This window comes from Arvicola amphibius, chromosome 3 (genome assembly GCF_903992535.2).
Source record: "Arvicola amphibius chromosome 3, mArvAmp1.2, whole genome shotgun sequence".
NCBI lineage: Eukaryota > Metazoa > Chordata > Mammalia > Rodentia > Cricetidae > Arvicola > Arvicola amphibius.
In genome coordinates, this window is record NC_052049.1 from 131,628,992 (window position 1) to 131,655,093 (window position 26,102).

A 26,102-nucleotide genomic window follows, 5' to 3' on the forward strand; every position below is an offset into this window, starting at 1 on the left:
TCTCTGCTGCAGTTCTGCAAAGTGTCAGGCCTGGGTAGCTGTTCAGTGGTGGATAACTATCTGACTGAACTAGGATGAACATCATAGATAGTTTAGATGGTGCTATAGAACTGGACCAACCTGGAGCTGGCACATCCATCCACCCATCCATCCATCCATCCATCCATTCATTCATTTATTATTTTTTAAATAGTCATCTGTCATCTGGCTGGCCAAGCAACCTACCCCAACTACAGCAGTAACTGTGATGCGAAAACACCACCTTTCTAGATTTCCTAGACTCTGGGGACAATTTCTCTTCCATTTGTGCTATATGTGTGTGTATGTGTATGTTCATTGTGAAGGTTCATGTGCATGTGTGTGTAAGCCAATGGAAAATCTCAAGAGTCATTCCTTAGGATCCAAACACTTTGTTACTTTCCTTTCTCCCCCCCCCTGTGTGTCTTAATTACATTTTTAAAAATTATTTATTTTATTTTTATTTTGTGTGTATGAGTTTTACCTGTACACACACACATACACGCACGCACACACACACACACACACACACACATACACACACATCACATGCATGCCTGGTGCCCATGGAGATCAGAAGAGGGCATTAGATTCCTCAAAACTGGGGTTATAGATGGGTGTGACCCACCACGAAGGTGTTGGGAATTGGACTCAGTCCTTTGTAAGAACAGCCACTTCACCAGCCCCATCTTCCCTGCCTTGCTGGCCTGGAGCCTGCCAGGTAGGCCATGCTGGCTGGCTAGTGAACCTCAGGGATCTGTCTGCCTCTGCTTCCCCAGTGCTGGGATTTTAAGGGCACACCACCATACCTTGTTCTTTGGTCTGGGTTTTGGGGACTGGATTCAGGTCCTCATGTCTGCTCAGTAAGCACTTTATACAATGGGCGGAATGGGGTAGCCCCATGTCTCTGTTTTAAAGGCAGACTAGGAACTCACCTCCTATCTTTAGGGGAGAAGGAGATAAAGTGATATGTTTGAGGAGAACTTGGCTTTGGCAATTTAAAAAATCCCAGGGAGGGGTTGGGGAGATGGCTCAGTGGTTAAGAGCATGGACTGCTCTTCCAGAGGACCCGGGTTCAATTCCCAGCAACCACACAGCAGCTCACAACTGTCTGTAATTCTAGTTCCAGGAGACCCAACACTCATGGCAAAACACCAATGTACGTAAAATATAAATAAATAAATATTTTTAAAAAAAATCCCAGGGAGAAGCTAAGTGTACAAATGAATATCTCCCCGTCACTTCAGGTTTACCTCTGCATTTCAGAAGCATCTGTCTGACTCCATGGCTTGGAATATTCATAGATTTTTAAAGTAACTATATCTTAATTAGTGAGGATAATGAATAAAAATAAATGCTGGCAGAAATCTGTTTACATAATAAATTGCACATAGCTAGCTTTTATCAGCTAAAGGGGAGCACTGATAATTTTGGGGACTACCCAATGCTTTTTTTTTTTGTAAGAGGCTTAACTCAAAACAACATACTTACAGTTTACTTAAATCCTTGATGCTATGAACTTCAAAAAGTCTGTCTGACTAAGAATGATTACAAAAACATTTGTTTAAAAAAGATAAACTTTTTAGGTATTTGCAGTTCTAGGTATGCTCACAGTTAAGAGGCAGGGCATAAATAAGATAATAATATCTATGGTTTAAATTTAATATAGACAATAAGACAATATTAAATGATCAATGTTGCCACTAGTAACAATATGCCAGTGAAAGGCTTTTAAAACAAACGAACACACACACACACACACACACACACACAAATGTAAAAAAAAAACTCTTAGTATTTTAGCTGGGCATGGTGATGCAGGCCTTAATTCCACCACTTGGGAGGTTGAAGCAAAAAGACTGCCAGGGGCTTGAGGCCAGTCTGTGCTAGAGGGTGAATCTTAGGTCTGCCAGGGCTACACAGGAAGACCCAGCCTCAAAAAACCCAGATGAAAACTCCTCTAGTATTTTGACATTAGCATTTGAAGAGTTTTAAACAGCTAAAAACAATGGCTCTCTGCTCTATTCTAAAGCAAAGCCCTGCCCAAGGAGACATTTACTAATAATGTAAAACAAGTGAAATATTAAAAAGCCAGTCTGTCAGTTGACAGGGAGAAGAAAGGGAAAAACCCCAAACATTCAAACAGCAGAATTCTAAAACAAGTTAAAATGTTTTCTCCTTGACAAGCTGTTTCAATTTATATGAAAACTGGGCAAATTAGTCAATAATATGGATTACATATAATAAAAAGGACCTTAGATCACATTAATACCAGGATCAGAAGGCAGTAACTTCAATTAAAACCACTCAATTATTTAGCAAACTTTAGGTATGGCAAATAAATTAATCCTTTTGAAATGTAAGCACCCCTATAAGCAGCCTTTTGACCTATGAGTGGGTCTCAAGAGCAGAATTCACAGAGAAGCCAGAATCTGCTGAAGCAAGGCGAGTTCCCAAATCAAACAAACGACCCTATTAGTCTAAAAGCATGTGCAGAACATTTCCTAGGTTAGCAGCAAGGGGCTGGGACCCAAATGCCATCAACAGCTCCTTATGTACCTTGACACGTTGTGTATGGCATGAACAGACATGGCTGCTACCCATGAGAAGCTGGGCATCTTGGCTGTAACATGGGGTATTTCCATTTCTGTACTGTCTGTGGGAAGGCCAGTGGTGATACGCTTAGGAACGCCTTCTGTCACTAAAGACTGCCTATAATCTACTTAATGTGCAACTCATACTGGGGTTGAAGAATTCCTCTTGGATGGGGACTAGAAATACGTCATTACGTTGGCCGGCTAACAGCTGTGACAGCCCTTCTTCTCCAGTTCAGAGCAGTGGATCTCTGTAAGCATACTGGTGGCCAAAACTGGCAGAATACACGAGAACTGGCCAGTTGATAATGATGCTCATAATCCCTAAGATTAGATGTTCTTTTTAAACTTAGACTTACTTATTCTATTTGGTCAGATGACAATAAAAATTTTTCAATAAAAATGATCTCTTCATTGCAATAATTTGTCTGATGCCATTCTTACATATTTCTTATAAATAATGCCTCAATTCACCATCCTTTCTCTTTTTGATCCCTTTTTCTACTTATCATCTCCTTTATTTGAAACAGATTTTTAACAGATAATCTTGATCATTACAACAATATCTTGCTTGCATTTTATTCAAATAATTCTTAAAAACAGCTTAAAAAGCCGTTTGGAATAACATCAAGCTTGCCATCAATCACGGGAAAAAATTCCGCTGGCGGTTGTATAAACATCAGATCAAGTCTGATGTCTTCAAGGATTTCAGAGTGAACCATAAAAAACTCCATTAACTTCTGACAAAGAATGCAAATTAATCACAACATGGGGTGAAATGAAATTAAAGGCTCTTTTCTAATCAATGACAAGGCACGATGAAATATATGTTACTATCTCTGCACCAGGGCTGCCGACAAAGTCTGCACGCTGCTTGCCAAGCCCCAAATGCAAGGTGTGGGCACAGACCCACCCACCCTCAGCTCAGGCCCTGCGCCCCTCCCCCAGCGTGAGCAGCTTACAAGTCTCAGAGATTCGCGGCGCACACTAATCATCCGAATCTCAGGTGCATCCAATTTGTTATTCACACTCTCCCATGCCAGTGAAAAGCCTGGCGCCGACAGATGCACCAGGAACCCTAAATGACAGTTTTGGCCTCCGGAAGTAGGATCACTACAGCAAAATCTAGTACAGCCTCCAGGTGAAATGTCTGGAGCTCCATATGGAGCAGGGGAAATTAACAACAAGATGGAAATCACTGCAGCAGCGGGGAGTCGGAATTTTTGAAAAAAAAAATGAAATTTAAAGATGAAGTAAGAGAAGTAATAAATTAATGGGGTGTGAAAACATTCAAAGCTTTACATACCAGGGGCACTATTTGCTCAGATCCTCCCCCCCCCCCTTTTTAACTCGGGGTCATTTTGATGTAATTTATTAACCAAGATCAAGAATTGCAGCCAAAACAAGAACAATATTTTTATATATGCAAAAGTGCTTTAAACACATTTGTATCTGTGTTAGCTTCACTTTCCTGAGGCATCCTGCCTACCAAGTCCCCTGGTGCCCTAGTGGAGCTGGCCCCTGAAAAATCTCCCTAATGGATTTACCACTGTCCAAATGCAGGGCCTTGCTGGAAAGTTTGAAGGAAGGATGACAATGTTTGGTGGGCAATCATTCCCATTTCTCCCAAATTTGATGTCATTAAACAAGCCATTGCCTACTGCCATGTTTTTTTAAGCCAACTGACTTTGGGTCTACATGACCAACTGACGAGAAGTGCTCCAGTCCTTGTTGTCTAGACCCACAGATCTTTCCAGATCACAAAAGCTGAATTCCTCAATGGAGTTAGCTTTGTACGAGGCTGCAGAAAGCAAACAAACACTCGCTATCTCATTATGGAACACGCGCCACAGGCACCCAGAATTTCAGGACACTGGGTTTGGTGAGGGTCTGGGGCTATCTGCACGCCCCTGTCATTCTACTAAACACATAACAAGAAAAGCAAAAGGGCTCTAGGGATCAGCCCTGTCATCTGTATCAGCACAGCCCACGATGCGCATTCTCCCTGTACCCTCTGGCAGGGAAGCCGGATGAGAGGAGGGCTTGGTGAACGGTCTGAGACTGGGGGGCGGGGTAAGAGTTAAGAACAGTCGCCAAGTGCGGTGACATGAAACAGCCAGTCACTGAATTTAAATGCCTCCAAGTCCTAGACCTTCCTATCCCCACTCCTTAAGATGAGGTGTGTGGCCTGTTCACTGCATGGCTAGAAATGGTAACAGTTCCCTGTGGTGGGATGTAGGGCCTGGGACACAGAAAGTGCTCAGGACATCTGGGTGGGTTAGGTGCTGGGTGACTTCAAGTCACCATTTCAGTGTTTTTTGTATGAGACAGCTTCATGTATCCCAGGCTGGCCTCAAACTTTCCACATAGCCAGTGGTGCTCTTGAATGTCTCAGCCTCCTGCCCCCTACTCCCCCATCCCCCCCCCCCTCCCGCCAGACGCTAGGGCAGGATAAGCCAGCATTCCACAACTGGATCACATCTCCAACCTACTACTGTTTTCCCCATAACTGCAGCAGTAAGGAAAGCTGCTGTAATGGAGGCCTCCAGCCTCTCTTAGAATCCAGACTGCAGCCCCGCCAGCCTGTGCTACTCCAGGGTCTAAGGAAACCGTGCAAGAGTATCCAAACACCAAAGACCCAACTACACAAAACAATGACAGTCACACAGAAAGATGATCTTGAAGAAATCCAGCCTTTTTACTGACATGGTCCCTGGCCACAGACTCCATCGTGCCCAAGCCCTCCTCCCTCACCTGCACTCCCACCTGACAGTCCCTGTCACCAGGCGCTGGGCCGGAAGAAGGAAGTCTGGAAGCTTGCTGCTCCTTCCAGCTTTGCCCTCTGCTCCAGAGGGGTTGAGGTCTGCTAAGAAGCAAATGGTGGCACCAGGGCCTCTTTGTGCTTTTGAAAGTGGCTTTATATCCATCATTTCATTTGAGGAGCAAACCTCTTAAATCAGAAAGAGAAGGCAAATACCAGAGATGGGGAAGACACGGTCTCAAAAAACTCAGAAAGCAAGAGCAAAGGATGGGTGACTTTGTGACAGAGCCGATTCTTTTGATGCAAGTTCTGACTCACCTCTGGGTTCTCAACTGGCCTCTAAGGAAGGGTGCCTTGATTTGACTTCAGGTTCAGAAAAGAAATTATCTGGAACGAACCCCAGCCCAGATATGGAGAGATTCAACCTGAATGTTCAAGGACCATACTCAGGATTACCATAGTCTTCGTGTGGTGGACAGAGGGTAAGTGTTAAGCTTCCAGACAGTCAAAGGCAGGACCATCTGCTTTTCAGATACCATGCTGTGGTTTGAGTTGATGATACTCACAATCATTTTCAACTCCAGAGTCTGACTCACTCCTACCCACTCCACTTGAGAGTTAATGGTACCAAATCAGTCACAGTTCAGCAGTCAGTAATGGCGACTGCTTATGTTACCCAGGAAGGCTGTCTCACAGCATACAGGAGTCCAGGCATGGCAGCGTGGGACAGAGTGAAGGTGGGCTCTCATGATCCAGCCTTTGTAGCACCTCAGAAACACACATTTTCCTTTACCTGTTCCACTTGGGGGAAGAAGAAAGGAGCAGGGGAGAAACTGATTGATTGACTGATTGGCTTTTAGATGACTGACTGATTGGCTTTCAGACGCATGTGTATGTCTGTGTGAGTTTATGTGCATCACGTGCAGAGGCCGGAAGACAGCAGGACCCCCTGCAGCTGGAGTTACAGGCAGTTCTGAGCTGCCCAGCATAGGTTCTCTAGAAGAGTAGCGAGTGCTCTTGAATGCTGAGCATCTCCCCAGCCCCTGGAAGGCATCTGTAAAGGATCTTCCCCAGCCTTTCATCAAGAACACAGAGCCTGCGAGATAAATGTGAATCACGCTGTACATCACTATTGCTTTTCAAAAGCAGTGCATCACCCGAACTTCCGACGAAAGATCTGGGGAAGGACCAGGTGGCATCAAGGCATCATCATTTTGGTGACAGCATTCTTCCACATTTCAAGGAAGAACCCCTTCCTATCCATTTCTTGGCATAAAGGTTATTGCTAATTAGGGAGATCAGCCTATTAGAATTTTCCAACTTCCACTCAGCTGATCAAGTACAGTGTCACTCAGTGAAGCAACTCTGCCTGTTCCTCATCTGACTGTGACTTTCAAGGGCTCAAGGTCACACACAATGACAACCACACCATAGACTTCTCACTCACTCAATGGCACCGCTTACTTTCTCTACAGATTAGGAACCTTAAGGATTTGTCTACACTTTCAATTTTTGAAATTTAAAAAAATTATTTATTATGGGGAGACACATGTATGGAGGTCAGAGGTCATTGTGGGAGTCAGTTTTCTCTACCACTCACTTGGGGGTCCCAGGGATCAGACTCAGGTCATCAGGTTTGCATGGCAAGCAATCTTGCTGGCTCTCAGTCTTTATCAGATGGCTTGTAAGAGTTCTATCAGGACTAGTTTAAGAGTTAGGTCATGAAGGGTCTCACGCTCATTTTCACAGTTTTACAGGATTACATGCATTAGTCAAACACCGAATAGTTTAAAAATTACCAACAGACTTAAGAGGCTTAACAAGATAAATGTTCAAATGAATATAAATCTTGACAACTGATTTTAATTTGATGGACTACCTAAAGGGCTGAGCGGCATGGCTGAACATGTCAAAATCTCACTCCATGCTAGCGTGCACCAAGGGGTTGCATTCTGGGTTTTTCTCTTTAAAGGAAAAAGATTATGCTTAAGCAAAGAGACTTTCCAATTTGAAAAGTGAGACTAACACTTCTGGACCTAACATCGTGGATGGTTTCTCTTCTCCTTATCTGACGACGACTAACTGTGAAGGAAAAGGGCTTCAAAAGAGACATTTCAGTGAGTGAAGGCTCTTTAAGTCCACATGGGTACTGGGAGAATACGCTGAGAACCACTTCTAAAGATGGTTAGGGAAAAGGCGCCCCCTCCTATTATTCAATAACCATGTTTGTGATGCATCTGCATAATCTAACCATGCATAAATTAGTATGTGTAATACAACACTTATTTGCATAATAATAGCAAGTTAATAGATGCTTAAAGAGCAGAGACCAACACCACCTTTAAATCAGACATGCCTCCAGGCACTTTGGCCTGTTCAGACCAAGATGCCAGGAAAACAGTACACATCAACCAGAAGAGACCCGTCAGCCGCTCATTCTCCACCCCTCTGGACATTTCGCTTCCTGCCCCCCAACAGCAGGGAGCCATTTTCCAGCCACAAAATAGCTTTGTGTCTTAACTGCTTAGCATCCCTCTCTAGTAAAAACTGCGAAGAAATATAAAAATTTAGGATTTTCAATAACTGATAATGAACTATTTGTGACTAGGAAGGAGCAGAATCGAAAGGGTGTAACATGGTCAAAGTCACACGCACAAGAAACTGGGGGCTGTGTGCCTGCTAAAAACAATGACCCACAGTAGAGATTTTCACCTTTTGTTCTCATCTTTTAACTCAAATAATTTTAATTGAATCCAAAATGCTCATAAAAAGTATGGAAAAGGGGTGGGCCCTTCCTCCAACCTCGACGTGAGCGCATGGAGCTGGGTGGAGGGGACACCTCAAATGTCATACGGAGAGCATGGTGGTCTCAGTCAACCTAACAAGGGAAAAAAGTCAAGAGTTTTTTTTTTTTTAAATAAAAAAACCAACAGAGACTTCTAATGATTCCTTTAAGATACTACTTTTCATTTTTACAGGACAGATTTATTTGTATGTGGCTCAAATGTTCATAATCGCTTCATGTACCTTCATACATAGGAATGGATGTCACAGTGGCAAATGGCAGTAATGAACAATCTTACCTGAGGATATGGAAACCTCCCAAGAGCAAGCTGGGAAAGGAAATAATATTTGTCTAGTTATAGATTTGCATGCAGGGCAGATCTCCTTAAGACAGACAAGGACTACATCTCAGAATTGCATCTACCAAATCAAAATAAAAACATCTACAGCACTAATGCATGAACTAAATCATTGCTGTAATTACATTATAAGCTGTATTTAGAATGGACCTCTTTAATGGACAATATTTTATCTCTGATAAAAAAAAAATCCTAATTTTAACAACTGAACATTCTCCCACATACTGTTCATCAGGTTGCATTTTTCAAGCCTGGGGCATTCTTTCACATGTGTGTGTGTGGCAGTTTCCTCGAGACAGGATGTACACGTCGTGGGCCTCCCTCCTGTAAGACGGGATCTAGCTGGTTCCAGAGCCACAGCTCTGCGGTTTTAGGCTTGCATGTCTTGAGGAAGGATTGGAAGAAGTGTGTGGGCTGTCGTGTGAAATTGAAGCCTGGGCTGTTTTTCTCACCCACTTACTGTTTCACACTTTCCTACCAGTTAGAGGCCCTACTGGTATGGAACTAGTCATGGAAGGCTGTGAAGGAGGAGGCCTCAATCTGAACCTGGGAGAATGATTCCCCCGCCCTAGGCCTATTTAGATTTGTATATTGCTCTTTGTTTCTGGGCTAGCCACTTCGTTAACCCACATGTAAAAACTAAGTGACTCAGACAAGTATAGGCTTGACATAATGTAATAAGATCGGACTGAACAAACATATCACAACCTGTTTACATTTATCTGTCTGTCTGTCTGTCTATCTATCTATCTATCTATCTATCTATCTATCTATCTATCTATCTATCGAGACAGGGTCTTTGTACATAGTCCTGTTTTGTATACCAGGCTGACCTCAAACTCACAGATCCACCTGCCTCTACTTCCCAAGTGCTGAGATTCAAGGTGTGCACCACCACCCAGCTTACCATAACCTATTTAAAGGAAACAATGGTGGGGATGTACGGCTTCCCAGTGTAGCCCACTCTCCGTTCTCCACACACATCTGCAACTTTCCGCAAAACAGAAGTGTAACATCAAAGAAGCACGAAGGCATCTGAGCACACGACATATAGAGCAGATATGAACTCTAGAGTCCCTCAAGGGCTTCTCACACGGTTAGTCACGAGAAATCGAGGGGCTGTCCTCCAAGCCCACTTTTAATCCAGTGCTTCTCCCAGCACACTGCGCTGTCTTCTGAGACCTGGATAGCTGCACACTTGTTTCAAAGACACTGATGTTGCTCAAACACTTCTGAAACTCCTCTTTTACAATGGTGTTTAAAATAATTTCATGAAACAAAAGCACACTTTCCTCACTTTATGAGAACTAATTAAAGCTTGGATTTAGAAAGATGGCCCCTAGCTTGGTGATCATGTGACTTCCGTGTAGCCTGGTGCCTGAATGACCCATGTAGATTCAAACCCTGAATACCTACAAAGATCACTTACTAAGGACAGACTGGGGTGTTGAGGTTTTCTAAAGTCTAAAGGCAGTTTGAGCAGCAATGTAACAGGGAGGAGCCACGTGACTGGATGGTGGATTCCTTTGAAAAGGCCAGCACTCATTTGGATATTTGTGTGTGCACATGTGTGTGCTGTATGTTGGAATATCTAATTAAGTGCCACCTTCTACTCATAGCTTTTATATATATATATATATATATATATATATCTCAGAAAGTATATAAATTTTCAAGATATAAATTTATAGTATTGTTATTTCCTTTGATGGATTTCCCTAATCTTCATATACAAATGAGAAAACATACAAAACGAAGGTACAGGAAAAAGGATGGATGTTCACTTTAATCGGTCCAGGGTTTTGTGTGATTCGGGTTGCTGTCTAAATGCTGTTAAACCGCCCCATTCTTCTCTCGCCTAACACAGCTGGAGGTTTGTCTTAGCTCTGAAAAAAACACAGCATGTGGCTGTCAATGAGTGTGCACACTCTGGAGGCACTGTGGTCTGCCGTGGTGGGTGTACCACTCTGTAATGACCCAACAGGCAGTGAGGAGTGGCCAATAGCTGTCACCTATTACCACACCGATCTGAGGAGTATGCATTTCATCCAGGGTAAAGAAACAACAGAAGAAGGATCTCTCATCTAAAATGGCCAAGAGCCTGAAAACTGGTTTAATACATCTTCCAGAGATATGTCACTATCCATGTGGGTACATGTTGACACATCATTGGGGACCATGGAAGATTTCTGCCCACATGATTGACTGGCAGAAGCAACTTGCCTACCACACATACTATCAAGAGCTAGAGCTAACAGACCACAGTGCCAACGTTCTTGGTTCTTGCAGTTTAAAGAATCAAGAAATGAGACAGGTGTGGTAGTGTTTGTCTGTTATCTCAGCACTTTAGACAGCTGTGGCAGTAGGATCCCGACCTCAGCATCAGCCTGGGCCACATAGTGAGGTCTGCCCTCAAAACAAGCACAGACAAACTTAAGGCTTAAGAAACAAGAGCAGGATAATGTGAGAACTGAATTTCTCCCATCTTACACAAGGCCTCTGACTTGCCAGTCACCATCGACCTACAGCTGAGATCTAGCAGAGAGAAGCGTGTGCGTGCATGCACCTGACCCCTCTGTCATATCCAGAACAGGGAAGCAAAGATGGCTGGTGTCATTCATTAAAGACACTGCTATGCAGGAGATCAGAGAAGACTTGGTGTAGAGGGTTGGTGGCCCCTTTGCTTAGTCTGCTTAGGAACAGACAGCAGTGGCTGACCTGGGCAAGCAGCATTCTTGGGTTAACTTTGTTTTGTGTTTCCCTGACTTCTATCCATTGAGACCTCAGTCCTACCTGACATCTTACAGGTGTGAATTTTTTAGATTTACATGACACAGAAGGGTCCCTTGCCTTCAGTACAGTAAGGTCACTTCCTCTTTTATGGAGTGTCATCACTGGGCTGCTATGGCAGCAGGCTTAAGTCCCAGCTCTACACTAGTGAGCTCAGGCGGGGTGTGACTGCGCTTCATTGAAGGCAGTTGTTTGAAGACCCCTTCAGAGAACTCTGCCTTCCACGCATGTCCTCATCCTTCAGTCTAATGTAGCCCTAGAGCTGTTCACTCTATATGACAAATGTGGAAGGAAACACACAGGGTAGGCCCAGAACCCCTTTGCCAAGCTATCAGGTGGAAGCAGAAAGCACACTCTGAGCAGACATGGCTGCACAAAGAACTTCTCCACAAACACATACTGAACCGTACGGGAAGGGAGCACATACATTGTGAACATTCAGATGGCTGGGCCTGGCTGGCCGGTGTCTCTTAGCCTACTGGCCTATTAATCAACTTGCATTTCCCCAGTTTTTATTGTCAAGGTATTATAAATTAGGAAACTTACAAAAGAGAGTATGTAATCTTCTCTGAAATGGCCTGCAGATATGTCACTGTACTAAATGTGTTTCAGATTTAATGAAGCTTTAATGTCCTTTTTAATTTTGCCTGTTTCTGTATCACCAGGGGTCGGGCAAGGCAATCAGCACTCAAGAGGGTGGTTTGGTTTAAAACTAGGGAAAAACTCATTTGCTTATGAGTTGCACTGTATTTTCTTAATTAAATTTACTGAGTAAAATGGTTTAAGTTCAGCCAACCAATGACCTCTGTGTGTAGATTTAGATTTATAAATAGGTTAACGTTAAAGTAAAGGGGGAGGAAAAGAAAGATTGCAACAAAGCAAACAGATTAGGGCTTAGCCAATAGGAAGCGCCACTCGCTGTTATCTTTACAAGGGAAGCATTTAAATATAGGCAGCTTAAGTTCAGTGTTTGCTTTTTTTTTTTTATAAAGTGTACTGAAAAATGAAGACATGCAAGCAATCCATCAGCAGACGTTCTCGTCCTTTTATTCCCAAGAGGAGAATGGCCGACTTTGCACAGGACCTGATACAGGTTTACTGTGTGGTGGCTGGGGAGGAGGCAGGCAGAGGCAGGGAAAGGATTTTTTTTTAATGTTAAATAAACAAGTGCATTTTAATTCCAAACATTTGAGGGCCAACAAACTGCTCAACAGGGCTTAGAGGATGTTTCTTGCCTAAAGGGCAGGAAAAGGAGGCTGTGGCCAGGGTCACAAGTTGGGAATGCACTGAAGTAACAGGAACCACTAACATTCAACTGTGAACCTCGAAACGGTCCTCAGAGTGATCTATTGATCTTTGATTTGACCAACCATAACCTACCAATTGTTCTTGAGGTAGCAGCACTGCAGTACACTGGGTTTTAAAGCGTAAACAATAAATATATTTGGGCCTCTTGGTGTGTGTGTGTGTGTGTGTGTGTGTGACACAGAGAGAAAGGGAAGGGAGGAGAACCCTTTTGTATTTTAACAGAAAGTTATGGTAGAAAACACTTACAAAGTAACAACACGACAGGAAACTAACAACCACCAGGTAACTAGGAAGAAAGAAAATGCACTGCAGCCAGGAGTAGACCCAGACCAGGTGGCCTCCTCAGGCCATCAGCAATGCAATGGGACGAGGGTTTATGTTTACACTTGCACTAAAAAGCACTCGGTTTTTGTTTTTTTTAAAATTCTCAATTTAGACATATCCTATGTTTCTCAGCATAACTGCAAATTGAAAATAAGTGTTTCCAATATAGCTGAAGGGAGACTTTATAGTCCGAAATGTTTTAAAATTTGTTCTTAATTACCTTGTGTGCATTTTACACAATTAAACTTCCATCTAAGGATTTTGCATTTAGATTGTATGATGCAGTTAAGCTTCCATTTCATAGAAATGCGACAGCCACTTGGTGCATTCAGACACAGGGAAACTTAAAAAAAAAACCAAAATGGACTTAACTACTGAATGACATAAAATTCCCCAGGTGAGGTTTCATCCCCAGACCAATTTGCTCAGGCCTGAAGAAAGAGCTTAAATCACCTCAAACTATGTTGGGGAAGACCCACGATAAATATTAAACACTTTAAAATCTACCCTATGATTTGACTTTTCTTCCCATGTATCAATTTCACTGTCCGCTTACGGAATGGTTTCAAGACAATCCAGAGGATATAACAGCAATTTGCCAGTGTTAAAGAGCTTCGGAGGTTAAACTGACAACAAAGAACGCAGAGACACAAAGCATCGTGAAGTAGGGTTTCAATTAAATGGGGGAGGATTTAGCAATGCAGGACCAAAAAAAAAAAAAAGAGTTACAAATTAATTTAATCTTCTGCCTATAGTTTGCAGCTGCACTCCAAAGTGTCTAGGGCTTAAGAACAAAGCCTTGCAAGGCCTTGGAGTGAGGGAAGCTTCAATTTTTAATGTATAACGCCATTAGCTGCTAACTTGTGGAATCTGCGACCCCTGTGGAGGGGCATAAGCGCGAGTAACAGAGACTGATGAAATGACGTATCTGTTCGTGTCTAGAACCACGAGGAAGAGGGTTATTACTAACACCATCAGGCCCCACAGAAATTCTGCCCTAATAACCTTTGGGACCCTCCGGAGCCTCAGTTCCCACGACATCAAATATATTGAAATCAAAACCTAATTCACTTAATTAAAGACAATAGTTTGTTTTACTATTATTGTTTAACCTCATATGATGTGGTAATGCATTGGAAATTAAAGATGGGATAATAAATGTAATGAAGGTGGCAATACCTTCCCATCTATGCTTGGTGCGATTAGCTCTTCGCTGGCATTCCTACCTCAGGAAAGCTCAAGAACGGATCATGAGGGGGAAGCCGCACAGAGGGGGAGGCCGCACAGAGGTATCTCGTCTGCAGAGAATACGGTAGAGCTGAGGCTGTCTCTTTCCTTATTCAGTTTATACTTATCTTGACATAATGCTTTCCTACAAACTCCAAGGATTTCTTTAACACAAACAGAATTATGGCCCAATGGAGGCACCAGAAGCTTAATTAATTTGCCCAAGGTCATACTATAAGTTGGTGGCAAAGCTTGTTAAATTATTAGAACGCTGGGCTCTACAGATGTTTTGGCAATGGCAGGGAACCCTGTCTGCAAAGGCCCTGGAGACTTCCGGTGCACTGGGTGAACCTCAGCAAATAACTCATTATGCCTGCACGAAGAGAGCCAAGTGCCCCTGAGAGCTGGTAAATAACATTTTCCCCTCTTTGTGGAGAAAAAGCCTAACTGGGAGGTTCCCACCAGGCTCGCTCCTTAGCACGTGCCAGCATTTCTAAAGGAAATCCCCATCTTCGCCAGACTCCGCAGACCCCGGGTAGATTTATTGTAACTTAAGGAGACCAAACGCAGTAGCACAAAAGGATAAATCAAGCACTTCTCTATCACTCAGAAGGTCTTGCGTTCTACCCCAGATTACCAGTAATCATGGAGGAAAGACAGCATTACAAATAAATGATTCTAATACAGCATTGCTGTTTTTCTAATTAGAAATGGGCTTACTACAGTGGATGCTTAAGTGGGGAGAGGGCAACAGTAATTCACAAACACAATATCCTAATGCTGGTCCTTTAATTGCTTTATTTGTCTCACTGTTAGAAATGATTGCTTGCTGTGGCCCGACCGCGAACACTCAAAAGCATGATACATTGAGGTCTCAACCTGGGCAAACTGTACCTAAACTTACACTTTATTGCAGCTTAGTTCACAATCTTCACCTAATATAGGGTTATATCCCAGTGCAGCAGGAGGATAAATCATCCTGGAATATTACTCCGGCAAAGTTTAGCTGCGACTGCAGCATATGTGCTTTCGAGCCACTGAAGCAAAGGCCCATAAAATACACTAATTACTGGAAGTTATGGTCACTGAGTGATTGATAGCGCTCTGCGAGGCAACTTCCTCATTTTCAACTCTTTTGACGGGCTCATCCGCCACATAGCAATTACTAATTCATGACCCACCCCCGAGGCGTCAGTACCTTTACACCTAATTCTCCTGCTCTCAGAGCTGGACAGTCTTTTCTTCATCCTGAAGGGCCAGCAAGGACGATAAAAAGTAGGTTCCATGCTGAATGCTATTGTTTTGAATCTTTAAAGCTTGCTTGGGCTTCTTAACCCTGCTGACCTGACACATCATCCTTCTCCTATACTGCTATTTTACTTGCATCTTTTTTGTGTGTGAATATGTAGGTATGAGTGTGTGCACGCACAAGCCTATCTATCTGTCTACCTATACTACATTAAACCAAGACCTGGCTGAGCAACTTTTGGGCTAAATACTGTGCTTAAAGGTAATATATTAATTTCATCTAGGCCGCAGTAAATATGAAGGTGCTAATTGTTAAACTGAATAAAAAAAAGATGGGGAAAGGAAAGTCTCACTATTTAAAAGAACCCACTTTTGTGGCCTTGTAGACATCCTAATTGTTCTAGGCGGATTTCCATCAGTAGCTCTGCTCACAGAAATGCTAATTAAAACATCTGGGCATATAACAAAAATCTTTAAAAGTCACTTAGAAACAACTGCAAAAAAGGTCCTCTTTGATGGCAGTCCGTGCATTAGAGTGGGATTTTGAATTAGAAAGATGTAAAGTTGAGTTAAGATGGATGAAAGCAACCGTTTACATTTCTAATAGAAAAATCACTATTATTCAAAAGGCGGCACAGCCCTCACTGCAGGGGAAAGGGTGGTTCCTATCTGTACCTTAGCCTGTGTGACAGATGACAAATGGAGCCTGCCTGCTCTTCAGGATATGGCTCCCACACATCCTCTTGCTCTCCCTCCTCTGCGGGACACCTGTTTCAGAAGAAGCCTCTGGCCATATCTGTGCAGATAAATCCATACAATTCCTGGCCCATACTTTTTCTTCGGGAATTTTCAAACACCTACTTGGTAAATGGTCAGTATTTATCATCTCCCAGTGTCTTTAATACTGGTAGGTTTTAGCCCTGTGTACAGGCAAACACTAAGCAACAAGTATTTTACATTCTCCATGACACAAGAAATACTATCAGGGCCAACAGGCACTAGGTGTTATGCTAAACTGGGATGGAGACACCTTGTCTGGTCAGCCTAGATGGCATGTTTAGGTTGCTTCTAGCTAACAAGCCAAAATGACCACACTACATGCTCTTCAGCATCAGGATCCGATATCGTAATAGACAGAGCCCTCTTACCTAACACATCACTACTTAGAATGATCATCAACTACCAACTGCACATATTTAAACATTATAATTAATTCACATGAATTATTTCTTTTTTTAAAAGATTTATTTATTTCATGTATATATGTTCTTGTCTACATGTACATCTGCATAACAGAAGAGGGCACTGGATCTCATGATAGTTAGGAGACGGTTGTGAGCCACCATGTGGGTGCTGGGAATCGAATTCAGGACCTCTGGAAGAGCAGCCTTTTCTCTTAACCACTAAGCCATCTCCCCACCCTGGATTATTTCTTATTAAAGACTTAGAAATGGGAAGCCATCTCCCATGTTTAATTCCAACCACTGGAAGCCTTATAAGGAACTGAGAAGTGACTTCCTTTTGGGGCGATGTATAATGCCGGCCCTCTGACAACAGCAGCTTCAAACCATGCCACGTCTCTTAGAGGTCAGCCTCTGTGGGCTCCAACACTAAACTGCTTCCTGAGTCGTCGTGCAGTTGAGATTAGAGAAAACATCAGGGCTGGGGTTTAGCCTACTGAGCTCAAACGAATCTACACTTCTAGTTCTAGGTCCAAGGTCAAGGGAGTCGAAATGGGAGGGTACCATGACACCCGCCTTTGGTGTGTGCTGCTTGCTCAAGCAGGAAGTCATCTGCCCCATTCATCAAAATCTTCACTCAACGCCATTTCTCTTCCAAGAAAGTTTGCCGCAGTGTACTGTTTCCAGAGAGAGAGATGTCACACAACCCACTAACCAGGGTGCTTTTACAGTGTGACCTCGGTGCTTCCTATGCAGTAACCTAAGCTGTTTGAGCACACATGGCAGAATTAATTTTCTGTCATTCCAAGGTTGGAGCTCAACAGACCTGCAGCTTCCCACCAGTCTTACAATATGACATACCAGGAAGTCTAAGCTCGCCATGATGTGGCAAAGGAGGATAGTTGCCCATGTAAGCAACGCCAGAACAGCTATGCCCCCAGCCCTGCCCTCCACCTGGGTGCCGCACATGCTGGTGAAGCAGGGTGGATCCTGTACTTAAGCACTACCCCGAATGCAAGCTCCCCGGAGCCCTTCCTGCTGAAAGAAAAGGGATGGCTGAACCCTGCTAGAACTCCTGACTCATGGGATCCTGAGCAATAAATGCTATTTTAAGGACTAATTTGGAGTGGCTTTATTAAGCAGCAATGGAGGAACGCAAGGCTCTCCCAGACTTTAACAGCTGCCTTCCCTCTCATCAGGGCAGCTGTCCAGTCAGGAGCTCCCAGGGGCAGAGTCTGGACTCTCAGTGCCAACACAGGGCAGCACACTGAACTCTTACCCACCCACTGCCTATTACCTCAGACATATCGGAGATCAGGTTAACCCATGAATAAAATGAACTAGGGGTCTTGGTATCTGGCGAGAGAACAGGCACCTTGCAAAGTTCTGTGAGGCAGAACCCGCTATGAAGGCATTGTATAGTGACCCTGGGGGACAGACTTGATAGGAAGCACAGCCAGCCTGCCATGGCCTTTACATAATGTCCTGCTCACTGTGCGTACCTGGACAAAAAGGAGCAAATCTCATCTGATGAGGCAGGGACTGGCTGCTCTACCTCTGGAAAGTCACTTCATTTTTCTGATCTCAGCTTCTTCACTTTACAAAATGGAGTCTGACACGAGAAGTAGAAAACCAACTTTTGAAAGCACAAATCACTAATTTCTGCCATTTTCCATATTACCCCAGGCAGAAGCTATTGTAGGGTGACAAATATCAAATGTTTAGTTTACATTATCTGAACAAGTAAAGAGCTATGCTGTCACCCTTCCAATTAGAATGCCACTGAGCAGAGGATGCCAACAGCTCTAGAGGCAAGAGCACCAGGCTTCATACCTGACAGCCTCAGTCCCAAGGAGGGGCACGATATAACGCGGTGTTGTAGTGGAGGTGGGGCGCATACCACCTCTGGAGTGGCTTCCTTGGCCTAGGGGACACGACTCACTGAGTTCTATAGTCTTTCCCTAGTTAAAAAGCAACAGTACTCTAATTTCTAAGTAAAAGATATGGGGCCTGAAAGAATTTCCTAAATAGATGTGGTAGACACGTGAACGTAACCATCAAGTTCAGTGCTCAATGTATGTAAGACGGGCTGCAGGATGAAAACAGGCTTTTTAAAGTTTATATCCCTCGGTCACTGGCCTGAGCAGAGGGTCTTGGCACGGGGGTATCTCTAAGTTGAGCTGCAGCAGTGTCTCGTGGGAACACAAGCCACAGGAGACTGGTTTTCCTCAGATCCTTACAGCCGGGAAGTAATCTCATGCCACCAGGTCCTCATATCACCACCAGGATGTCTGTTCTGAGAAATTACAATTGTCAGGTACCGTTCTTTTAAAACTGTGGTTCCATGGAAGCAGGCCTTCTATAGTTTTGCTCAGAGTAGGGACCAGTGACCTGTCACTGGGCCGGCCACATGGAAGCAGAGCGATGAAATGCACAGAAAACGACTAGTTGATCTGCGCTCATACTGTCCTCCTCTGTGAGGGCTTTCTCTGGGACAAGTTTAACTTGTCCTATTTAAACGTCATTGGGGATGATTCCATCATTGAGTGGAAAGATTATTGGGATCCACCTATTAGGAAAGTACACTGAGCCAGGCATGGGTGACACACACCTTTAATCCCAGCACTCAGGAGGCAGAGGCAGTTTGAAGAGTTTTGCAACCAGGCTGGTCTTCAAAGTGAGTTCCAGGACAGTCAGGGATACACGGGAAAAACCTTGTCTTCAAAAACCAAAACCCAAACCCAAAACAAAAACAAACAAAATAAAGTACATTGAAAAGAATACTGTGGAATTTCTTTTGGATTTGTTTTGGTTTTGTTTTAGCTTGGGAAGGTTTGCCTCAACGGACACAAATCAACACTTGCATCTTCACCAAAAACGCTTGCAGTGAGCTGTCAGATGTCAGAACTGTCTTATTTCCTTATTGTTTATATCAAGACTGTTGAGTCTGTTTCTTTAAATTCCAAAATCAGGTGTGTCTGTGTTTGTACTTAAGGTGACATAGGAGTGTACTGCTAGAAAAAAAAAGTCTTCCAATTAGGCCTGAACTATATCAGGATGATAAAACGCTTATCTGGGACTGCAATGTGCCTGCCCCACACTGCTTTGTAGCCTATGGCTGCGCTGAATTCACCAAGCACAAAGCCAGCTCACCAGTGCTGCATCCAGGGGAGCCACTAGCTCCTCTGCCAGTTCTATAGTCATGTAGTCACCTTGGAAAATGCACATTTAGGCGTGGCAATCTGAGACGGCTGGGTCCCTTCACAAACCTTGCAAAAGGACGGGACCGGGGTCGCTCCATCACCTGCTAAGTCACTTCAACAGCTTCCCCCTCCTCCAGTAAGTTAACAAAACAAGCAGATCAAAAAGTCCCAAAGTCTAAAACCTCAAGTTAAGACATCACTACAGAAAGATGGCAAGAGTGGGGGATGGCTGGCAGAAACAGTTAAGTGCTCTCTTCCTCCACGAGAGCCAGCAGAAGGCAGGAGACCCAGACGAGGGCTCCAGGGTCATACCCTTCCAACGTGCCCATGCAAGCTTCCTGAAAATGTTTCGAGATGTGTGTTACTCTCATAAATGGGTGTTGCCCACCTCACAGCTGCAAGGGCAAACAAACTCACTGCAGACGAAAGTTCAACTTCTGCTCACATTTTTTAAAAAGGAGAAAGTAAGCCAGGCACAGTAGCACAGGCCTGTTATCCTAGCGCTAGTGTGTGTGTGTGTGTGTGTGTATGCGGGAACACAGAGGCAGGGGGACTGTGGCAAGTTTGAAGTCAGCATGGCTTGCATAGCAAGTCCCGGGCTAGCCAGGTACATAGAATAAGATCCTGTCTCAAAAAGCAAAACAATAGTAAATTTAAAACGGAGGAACATCTGTAGCTGAGCAAATCATCCTGAATGTCAGGTTTTCTTATGATCTAGACTAGCTGACAGCAGCTGCCACAGGGCGCTAGAGCCTTATGGTGCCCTTCAGACCAGGTTTACAAATTACAAGGGGCTAAACCAGAAGACAAAGCCTCAGCTGGATGCCCACCTGGGACAGTCCCTGTGTGGGTTTTGTTTTGGCAGGAGGTGGTAGGCTTAAGTCTAGATAATTTTAGATTAGATAAATCTAGTTCTGTAGTTTGTGTTACACAGGAAACTAGTCCAAAGAGTTTATCTCCTCGTCCCCATTTCCTTTTCCTTCTCCTGTCTTGAAGGCAGGACCTTAAGGTGGCCCAAGCAGGTGATACCCCTGCCTCATGCTCCTTCATGCTGGAATGACAGGCGTGCACCATCTCAACTTTTTTTTTTTTTTTTTTTTTTTTTTTTTTTTTTTTTGAGACAGAGTTTCTCTGTGTAACCCTGGCTGTCCTGGGGCTTCTCTGTAGACCAGGCTGGTCTCAAACTCACAGAGATGCACCTGCCTCTGCCTCCCGAGCGCTGGGACTAAAGGTGTGCGCCACCACACTCAGTGGTGGCACACTTCCTTAAAGTGACGTCATGGGGTTGTTAATGCTAAATATTCACAGAATCGTCCAGACTCTCATGCTCTAACCTTGCTTTCAAGAACCTGTCTACCTGTTACCTTGTAAGTGTGACATGGAAAGGGGCTGTATTCCCAGCCTGCAGTAAAGTGTTTGACAGTACCACGCTGGCCTTGAACTCACAGAGATCTGTCCGCTTCTGCCTCCTGAGTGCTGGGATTAAAGGTGTGCACCACTACGTCTGACTGCTTGCAAAAAAACCCAGTTATATGTATTATAAAAATTCACATTATGAGGACAAAAATGTTGCCACGTGCCACTTAGAAATGAGATTTGCGTTTTGTTTTTTCCTATTTGAACTGCCAGGAGGAAGGCACTCCCAAACACACGGCTCTCTCCGGACACGTTCTCTGACGAGTTCCTCTTTTGTTTCTCACATTGCGCTCGCTCACCTGGTTTTCTCATTTTCCTTCCTCTGTTTGTTTTGCTTTTCTCTGCAAGTTTTCTTGCTACAGCAGCCCGTTGCCTCTGGAGCGTAGTGCTGTGTCTCATTCCTGAAGGCATGTTTCATTGTTTATTCAAATTCTTTTTCACAGCATAGGTTTTAGGCGCTCACATTGCTTGTTCTCAGTTATTTTAGACCTCTGTTCTCACTCTGAAAGTCTTTCTCAGATATCTCATTAAGTGTAAGTCACAACTGTAATCCCAGCCACTCAATATGTAGAAGAGGAGGCTAGCCACAAGTTCAAGGCTAGCCTGGTCTACACAGCGAGTACCAGGTCAACTGGGCTACGGAGTGAAAACTGCTCCTGTGTGGACAATGCCAACTGGCTGAGAGCTTCCTGTGAGCTTCACCTGCTTGGGTGGCTCTTGGGAAACACTCAACCTGTGGATCCATTAGACAGCAGGCCAGAGTTCCCTGGAGAAAGTCCCTGCCAATCTCCTGCCTATGGTCTTAGCCACTGCTGACCTAGGAACAATGCGGGGTTATGCAGTATTCAGAATCTCTTCTTGGTGACAGGACCAGGTTTCTATGGTCCCAGATGCCATCTATTTTCTTAGAACCTCTCAGTCTCATGTTGGGCCTGGGGAGGGCCATATGCCGAGTTGGGATGTGGTTTGTTGTTATGAGCTTTACTGCCTCTCAAACTGACTCTGAGGGCTGGGGCTCTGCACTTGTCTAATACATGCAAGGTCTTGATTTAACCCAAGAGAGGGAAAAACAAACCTATGAGACAAGTCTCTAGGCCCCATCTTTACTCCCAGCTCCAGATACTGGGAACCCAGGTGTGGAGCTTTGAGGTGCTCTACTCCAGCAAGGCCGCTGCCCTTGTGTGCCCTGCTGCTGATGGAGGCCTTTGCTCTGCCATGTAGTTTTTCACCAGACCCCTGCTCCCTCACATCCAAAATCTGATGGTGGCTGTTGCGAACGAGGCTGTGTCTGTGGAGACTGACCGGAAAGGCAGCAGTGTGGAGAGATTGGAAGGCTGCATGTTCAGAGGCCTAGTTCTCGTCCTCTCTAACAGCTGTTCTCTGCCCACCTCTGTGTCTGAACATCCTGTGATGGACAGATAGGAAGCTTTTAGACTCCGTTAACTCAGCAGGCCACTAGCTTCCACCAACCCAAAAGCTAAGGACGCCATCAGACAGCACCTTGGCCTATAAGAAAGCTTCCCCTCCCCTCTGTAACTGCCTCTCTGATGCGCCACTGATGTAAGTGAACTTGCCTTGATTCGTGACTTTCTTTGTTCTGTAAAACCAGAAAACCTCACGACACTGTTTCCACATTGGAATAGGGAATTTGGGGTAACCTAGGTCTGTGTTCTCGGACCATGGTTCCACGAAATGGTCCAGAATCAACTACTGTTTATTCCCTTCAGATGAGAGCTGTGGCTGTGGTGCTGACACCACCCTCCCTCTTGTGTCTTCGTGGCACCATGCCTTCATTTGTGGCTGTTTTCAGTACAGCTTGAGATGAATGGAAATTCATCTTCAGTCAAAGGGGCTGATATTTTTTGACCTAGATGTGAACATTTTAGAAGCTGTGGCTGAGGTGGGATTTGAATCTGGGTCTGCTGCTTTGATGGAGAGAAACCATTTCTTCATGCATGGTGACAAATGATACTCCACAAACATGAACGGGCACTGACAGCAAAGGCGTCCTCAGACACACACCCTGGCCTTCATTTTCAGGAACTACTTTAAAACTACTATAAAAGTTGGAGATACTTGAGCGCCCACCAGGGTGCTGGACAGTGTAGGCCATAAGAGAGTCAGATTGGAAGTCTGTATAAACTACTCAGCTACGAACAGGAAATGCTTATGTGAAAAGCCAGAGGAGATGGCGGTCCTCTCCGCTGCCGAGATCAGAGTCACATCAGGAAGGTCACATATTCAAATGATATCTTGGGCAGACGAAGGAAAACAGCATTCACGTGACAGCAGAGTGTCATAGTACATGGATTTATTTTTGTAAAGGTAATTCTAAACTTTGAGAAAGGGCTAGGGGCACAGTTCAGGTAGGACACATACCCTGTGGAATGCCATCCGTAGTATTACAAAGGGGAAAAAAAAAAAGCCTTAAAAACTCTGTCAAAACAATGGAGCCCATAGAAATCCTTAGACAGCAGTGTTACTTTGATGACAATGACCTTGTGTGGCTCTCTGAGTATGTTCTCCACCTATCTGGAGACATTTTTCTAAGCCTTGCTCCTTGCTTTCATCATTTAACACATCATTCAAAGCACTTCAATAAAGCAGCGCTCGTGCTGGAGAGGGGCCTCGCAGGACTGGATGACACACCAATTAACCAAGCGTGTCGAGCCAGCCTGCTCTGCGCCTCAGACTCAGGAGACTGGGAGGGAAGCTGCAAACAAAGGTGGCAAGAGCGGGGACAAAGTGAAAAGAGCAAGTGTGCACTGGAGACGGACTCGCGTCTGACTCCTGCAGAGGTGTCCATCAGGGACACCACTCCCCCAACCTCAGCGAGGTCTGTGAGAGCCCTCCTGGCAGCCCCTTAACAGAGGCCTGTGGGACTGCTGCCTTTCCAAGGGAAGTTTCTGCTTGTTTTGTTTACTTCATTTTAAATGGTTTATTTCTTGAGACAGATTTACACTATGTGCCCTGGCTGGTCTGAAGCTCATTACATAGACTAGACCAGATCTGTCTGCCTCTATTTCCTCAGTGCTGGGACTAAAGGTGTGTTGTACCATGGTCAGCCTTTAACGCCCTTCCCCGTGTGTGTGTGTGTGTGTGTGTGTGTGTGTAAGTGTATACATGTGAAGCATGTGGTGGAGTACACCTGGGCCCTGGGCCACACTGAGTGTACACACTGAGTGTACACACTGAGTGTACACACTGAGGTCAGAGGAGCACTTGTGATCATTGCACTTTTAAGTAGGTTCCAAGGACCATCAGGTTGGCAGAGCAAAAGTCCTTACCCACTGGGCCATCCCACCAGTCCCTGTGTGTTTTTTAGAGATAAGGTCTTGCTATATACCTGAGGCTAGTCTCAAACTCAAGATCCTCCTGCCTCCACCTCTGGAATACTGGGGTTCCAGATGGGCTCCACCATGCCAGACCCCTGGTTCCTTTTTAATATGCATGCTTTGTGCGGGGCACACAAGGTGAGAGGAGGGAACATATTGACTTTCCTCTCTAGAAAAGCCATCTTGTGAACACGGGGCTGTTTACCTCCTGTTTAGAGGGTTATGTTGTGATTCAAATGGCATAATATGAACAATAATTAATTAAGGAAAAGCCAAGGGAGTAGACTCTTCCTCAGCCACGGTCTGTGGGATGAGGTGAGTACTGCACAGCTTGTGGAATTAAGATGCTGCTCCACTGTTTCTTCAGAAACCCTTCAGACTTGGTGAAAATAAAGCCCTCGTTTTTGCATGCCAGGCCATTTTTATCCTCAAGTTTAGCCCTGAAGTACTGATGGCAGCACCAGGTGAACAAGTCTAAACATCACCCAGCCACAGTGCTGGCGTGAGCTTTCTAAAAGTGGCAAACAAGTCTTCTGGGGTGGGAGGAACCCCCACCCCCGCCCCGCAGCTCTTCACAGCCCGGGATTCTCAGTCTTGCTGGTCTCACATCTGTCCACTCCTTTACTCTGTGCATTCCCACACCAAATCCTGGCGTGTCCTAATGGAAGAACTTAAGTCCACGTGGGTTTTCTCCTCCACTACAAAGGAGCCCACAAAACCCACACACTGAGACCTCCTTTATTTGGCTTCATAACCAATCCACAAGGGGGGGGGGGCACAAACGCTAAAAGATCTGCATGAAAAACTGTAAGCACACAGTAGAGAAGGGGCTGTTAGCATCCCCACCCAAGAACCCACTGTCCTCAACTCAGGTTGAATAGTCTTACTTCAATCTTTGGGCTGCTTTGCCCACTCCAAATATTTCACACAGATGACAACATCTGGAGGAGACCCACTTTATCCCAGGAGCAGAGGGCTGCTGACCTGAGAGAAGAGGGGAACAGATAAAAGACAGTCTGATATTAAAGGTTCTTTGCTTAAGGCACAAATGTAACAGTCTGTGATTCTTTTTTATCTGTACACTTTAGAGGCATGTAGCATTATCTTTTATGAAAGAGTGTGGCAAGAGGTCTTGTTACGACTCCCTATGGGGGCCATGACAGTATATTAACAGGGAAGGGGCAGCAGGAAGGAGCTGCCAAGGATGAACCTTGGAGAGGAAGGTTTACAGAACAGGAGGCGGGGCCCTGGGGGTGGAAGCAGACACAGGAAACTTTCCCATTTGTCTCTATTTGATTCCCGGGTGCTTCTGGGAAATGCCCTTGCTTAGTTTCCTATTCTGCTGCCCATCTTTTATTCTTCTGGCACAGATCTTCTATGGGAATGGACTGTTGGCTGAAAACACGCTGAGAAGGTGTGCCCACATGTCAGGAGACTGTGGGGAGCTTACCTTCCCACACTGCCATCTAGTCCCTCCTCAAGGGCTTACAGCAGTCCACCAGAGTGAATGGGTAGGGAGGAATGGTCCCTCCTCCTGGTGGCAGACCCCCTTCA

At 44.6% G+C, this 26,102-nt stretch overlaps 1 protein-coding gene across 7 annotated transcripts in view; it reads right to left on the reverse strand.

Annotated features, from left to right (window-relative positions):
* Map2k5 (mitogen-activated protein kinase kinase 5) overlaps positions 1 to 26,102 on the reverse strand; it is a 229,043-nt gene that overhangs the window by 66,976 nt on the left and 135,965 nt on the right. For 3 of the 7 annotated variants that reach the window (XM_038321197.1, XM_038321196.1, XM_038321201.1), the window contains exon 17: positions 8,457 to 8,486. The exons of 3 other annotated variants lie outside the window; for them this stretch is intronic. In XM_038321197.1, the coding sequence (XP_038177125.1) occupies positions 8,457 to 8,486 (30 nt within the window). Of the gene's footprint in view, positions 1 to 8,456; positions 8,487 to 25,328; positions 25,533 to 26,102 lie in introns of those variants that run through there. One more of the 7 variants, XM_038321202.1, reaches the window with a different exon arrangement.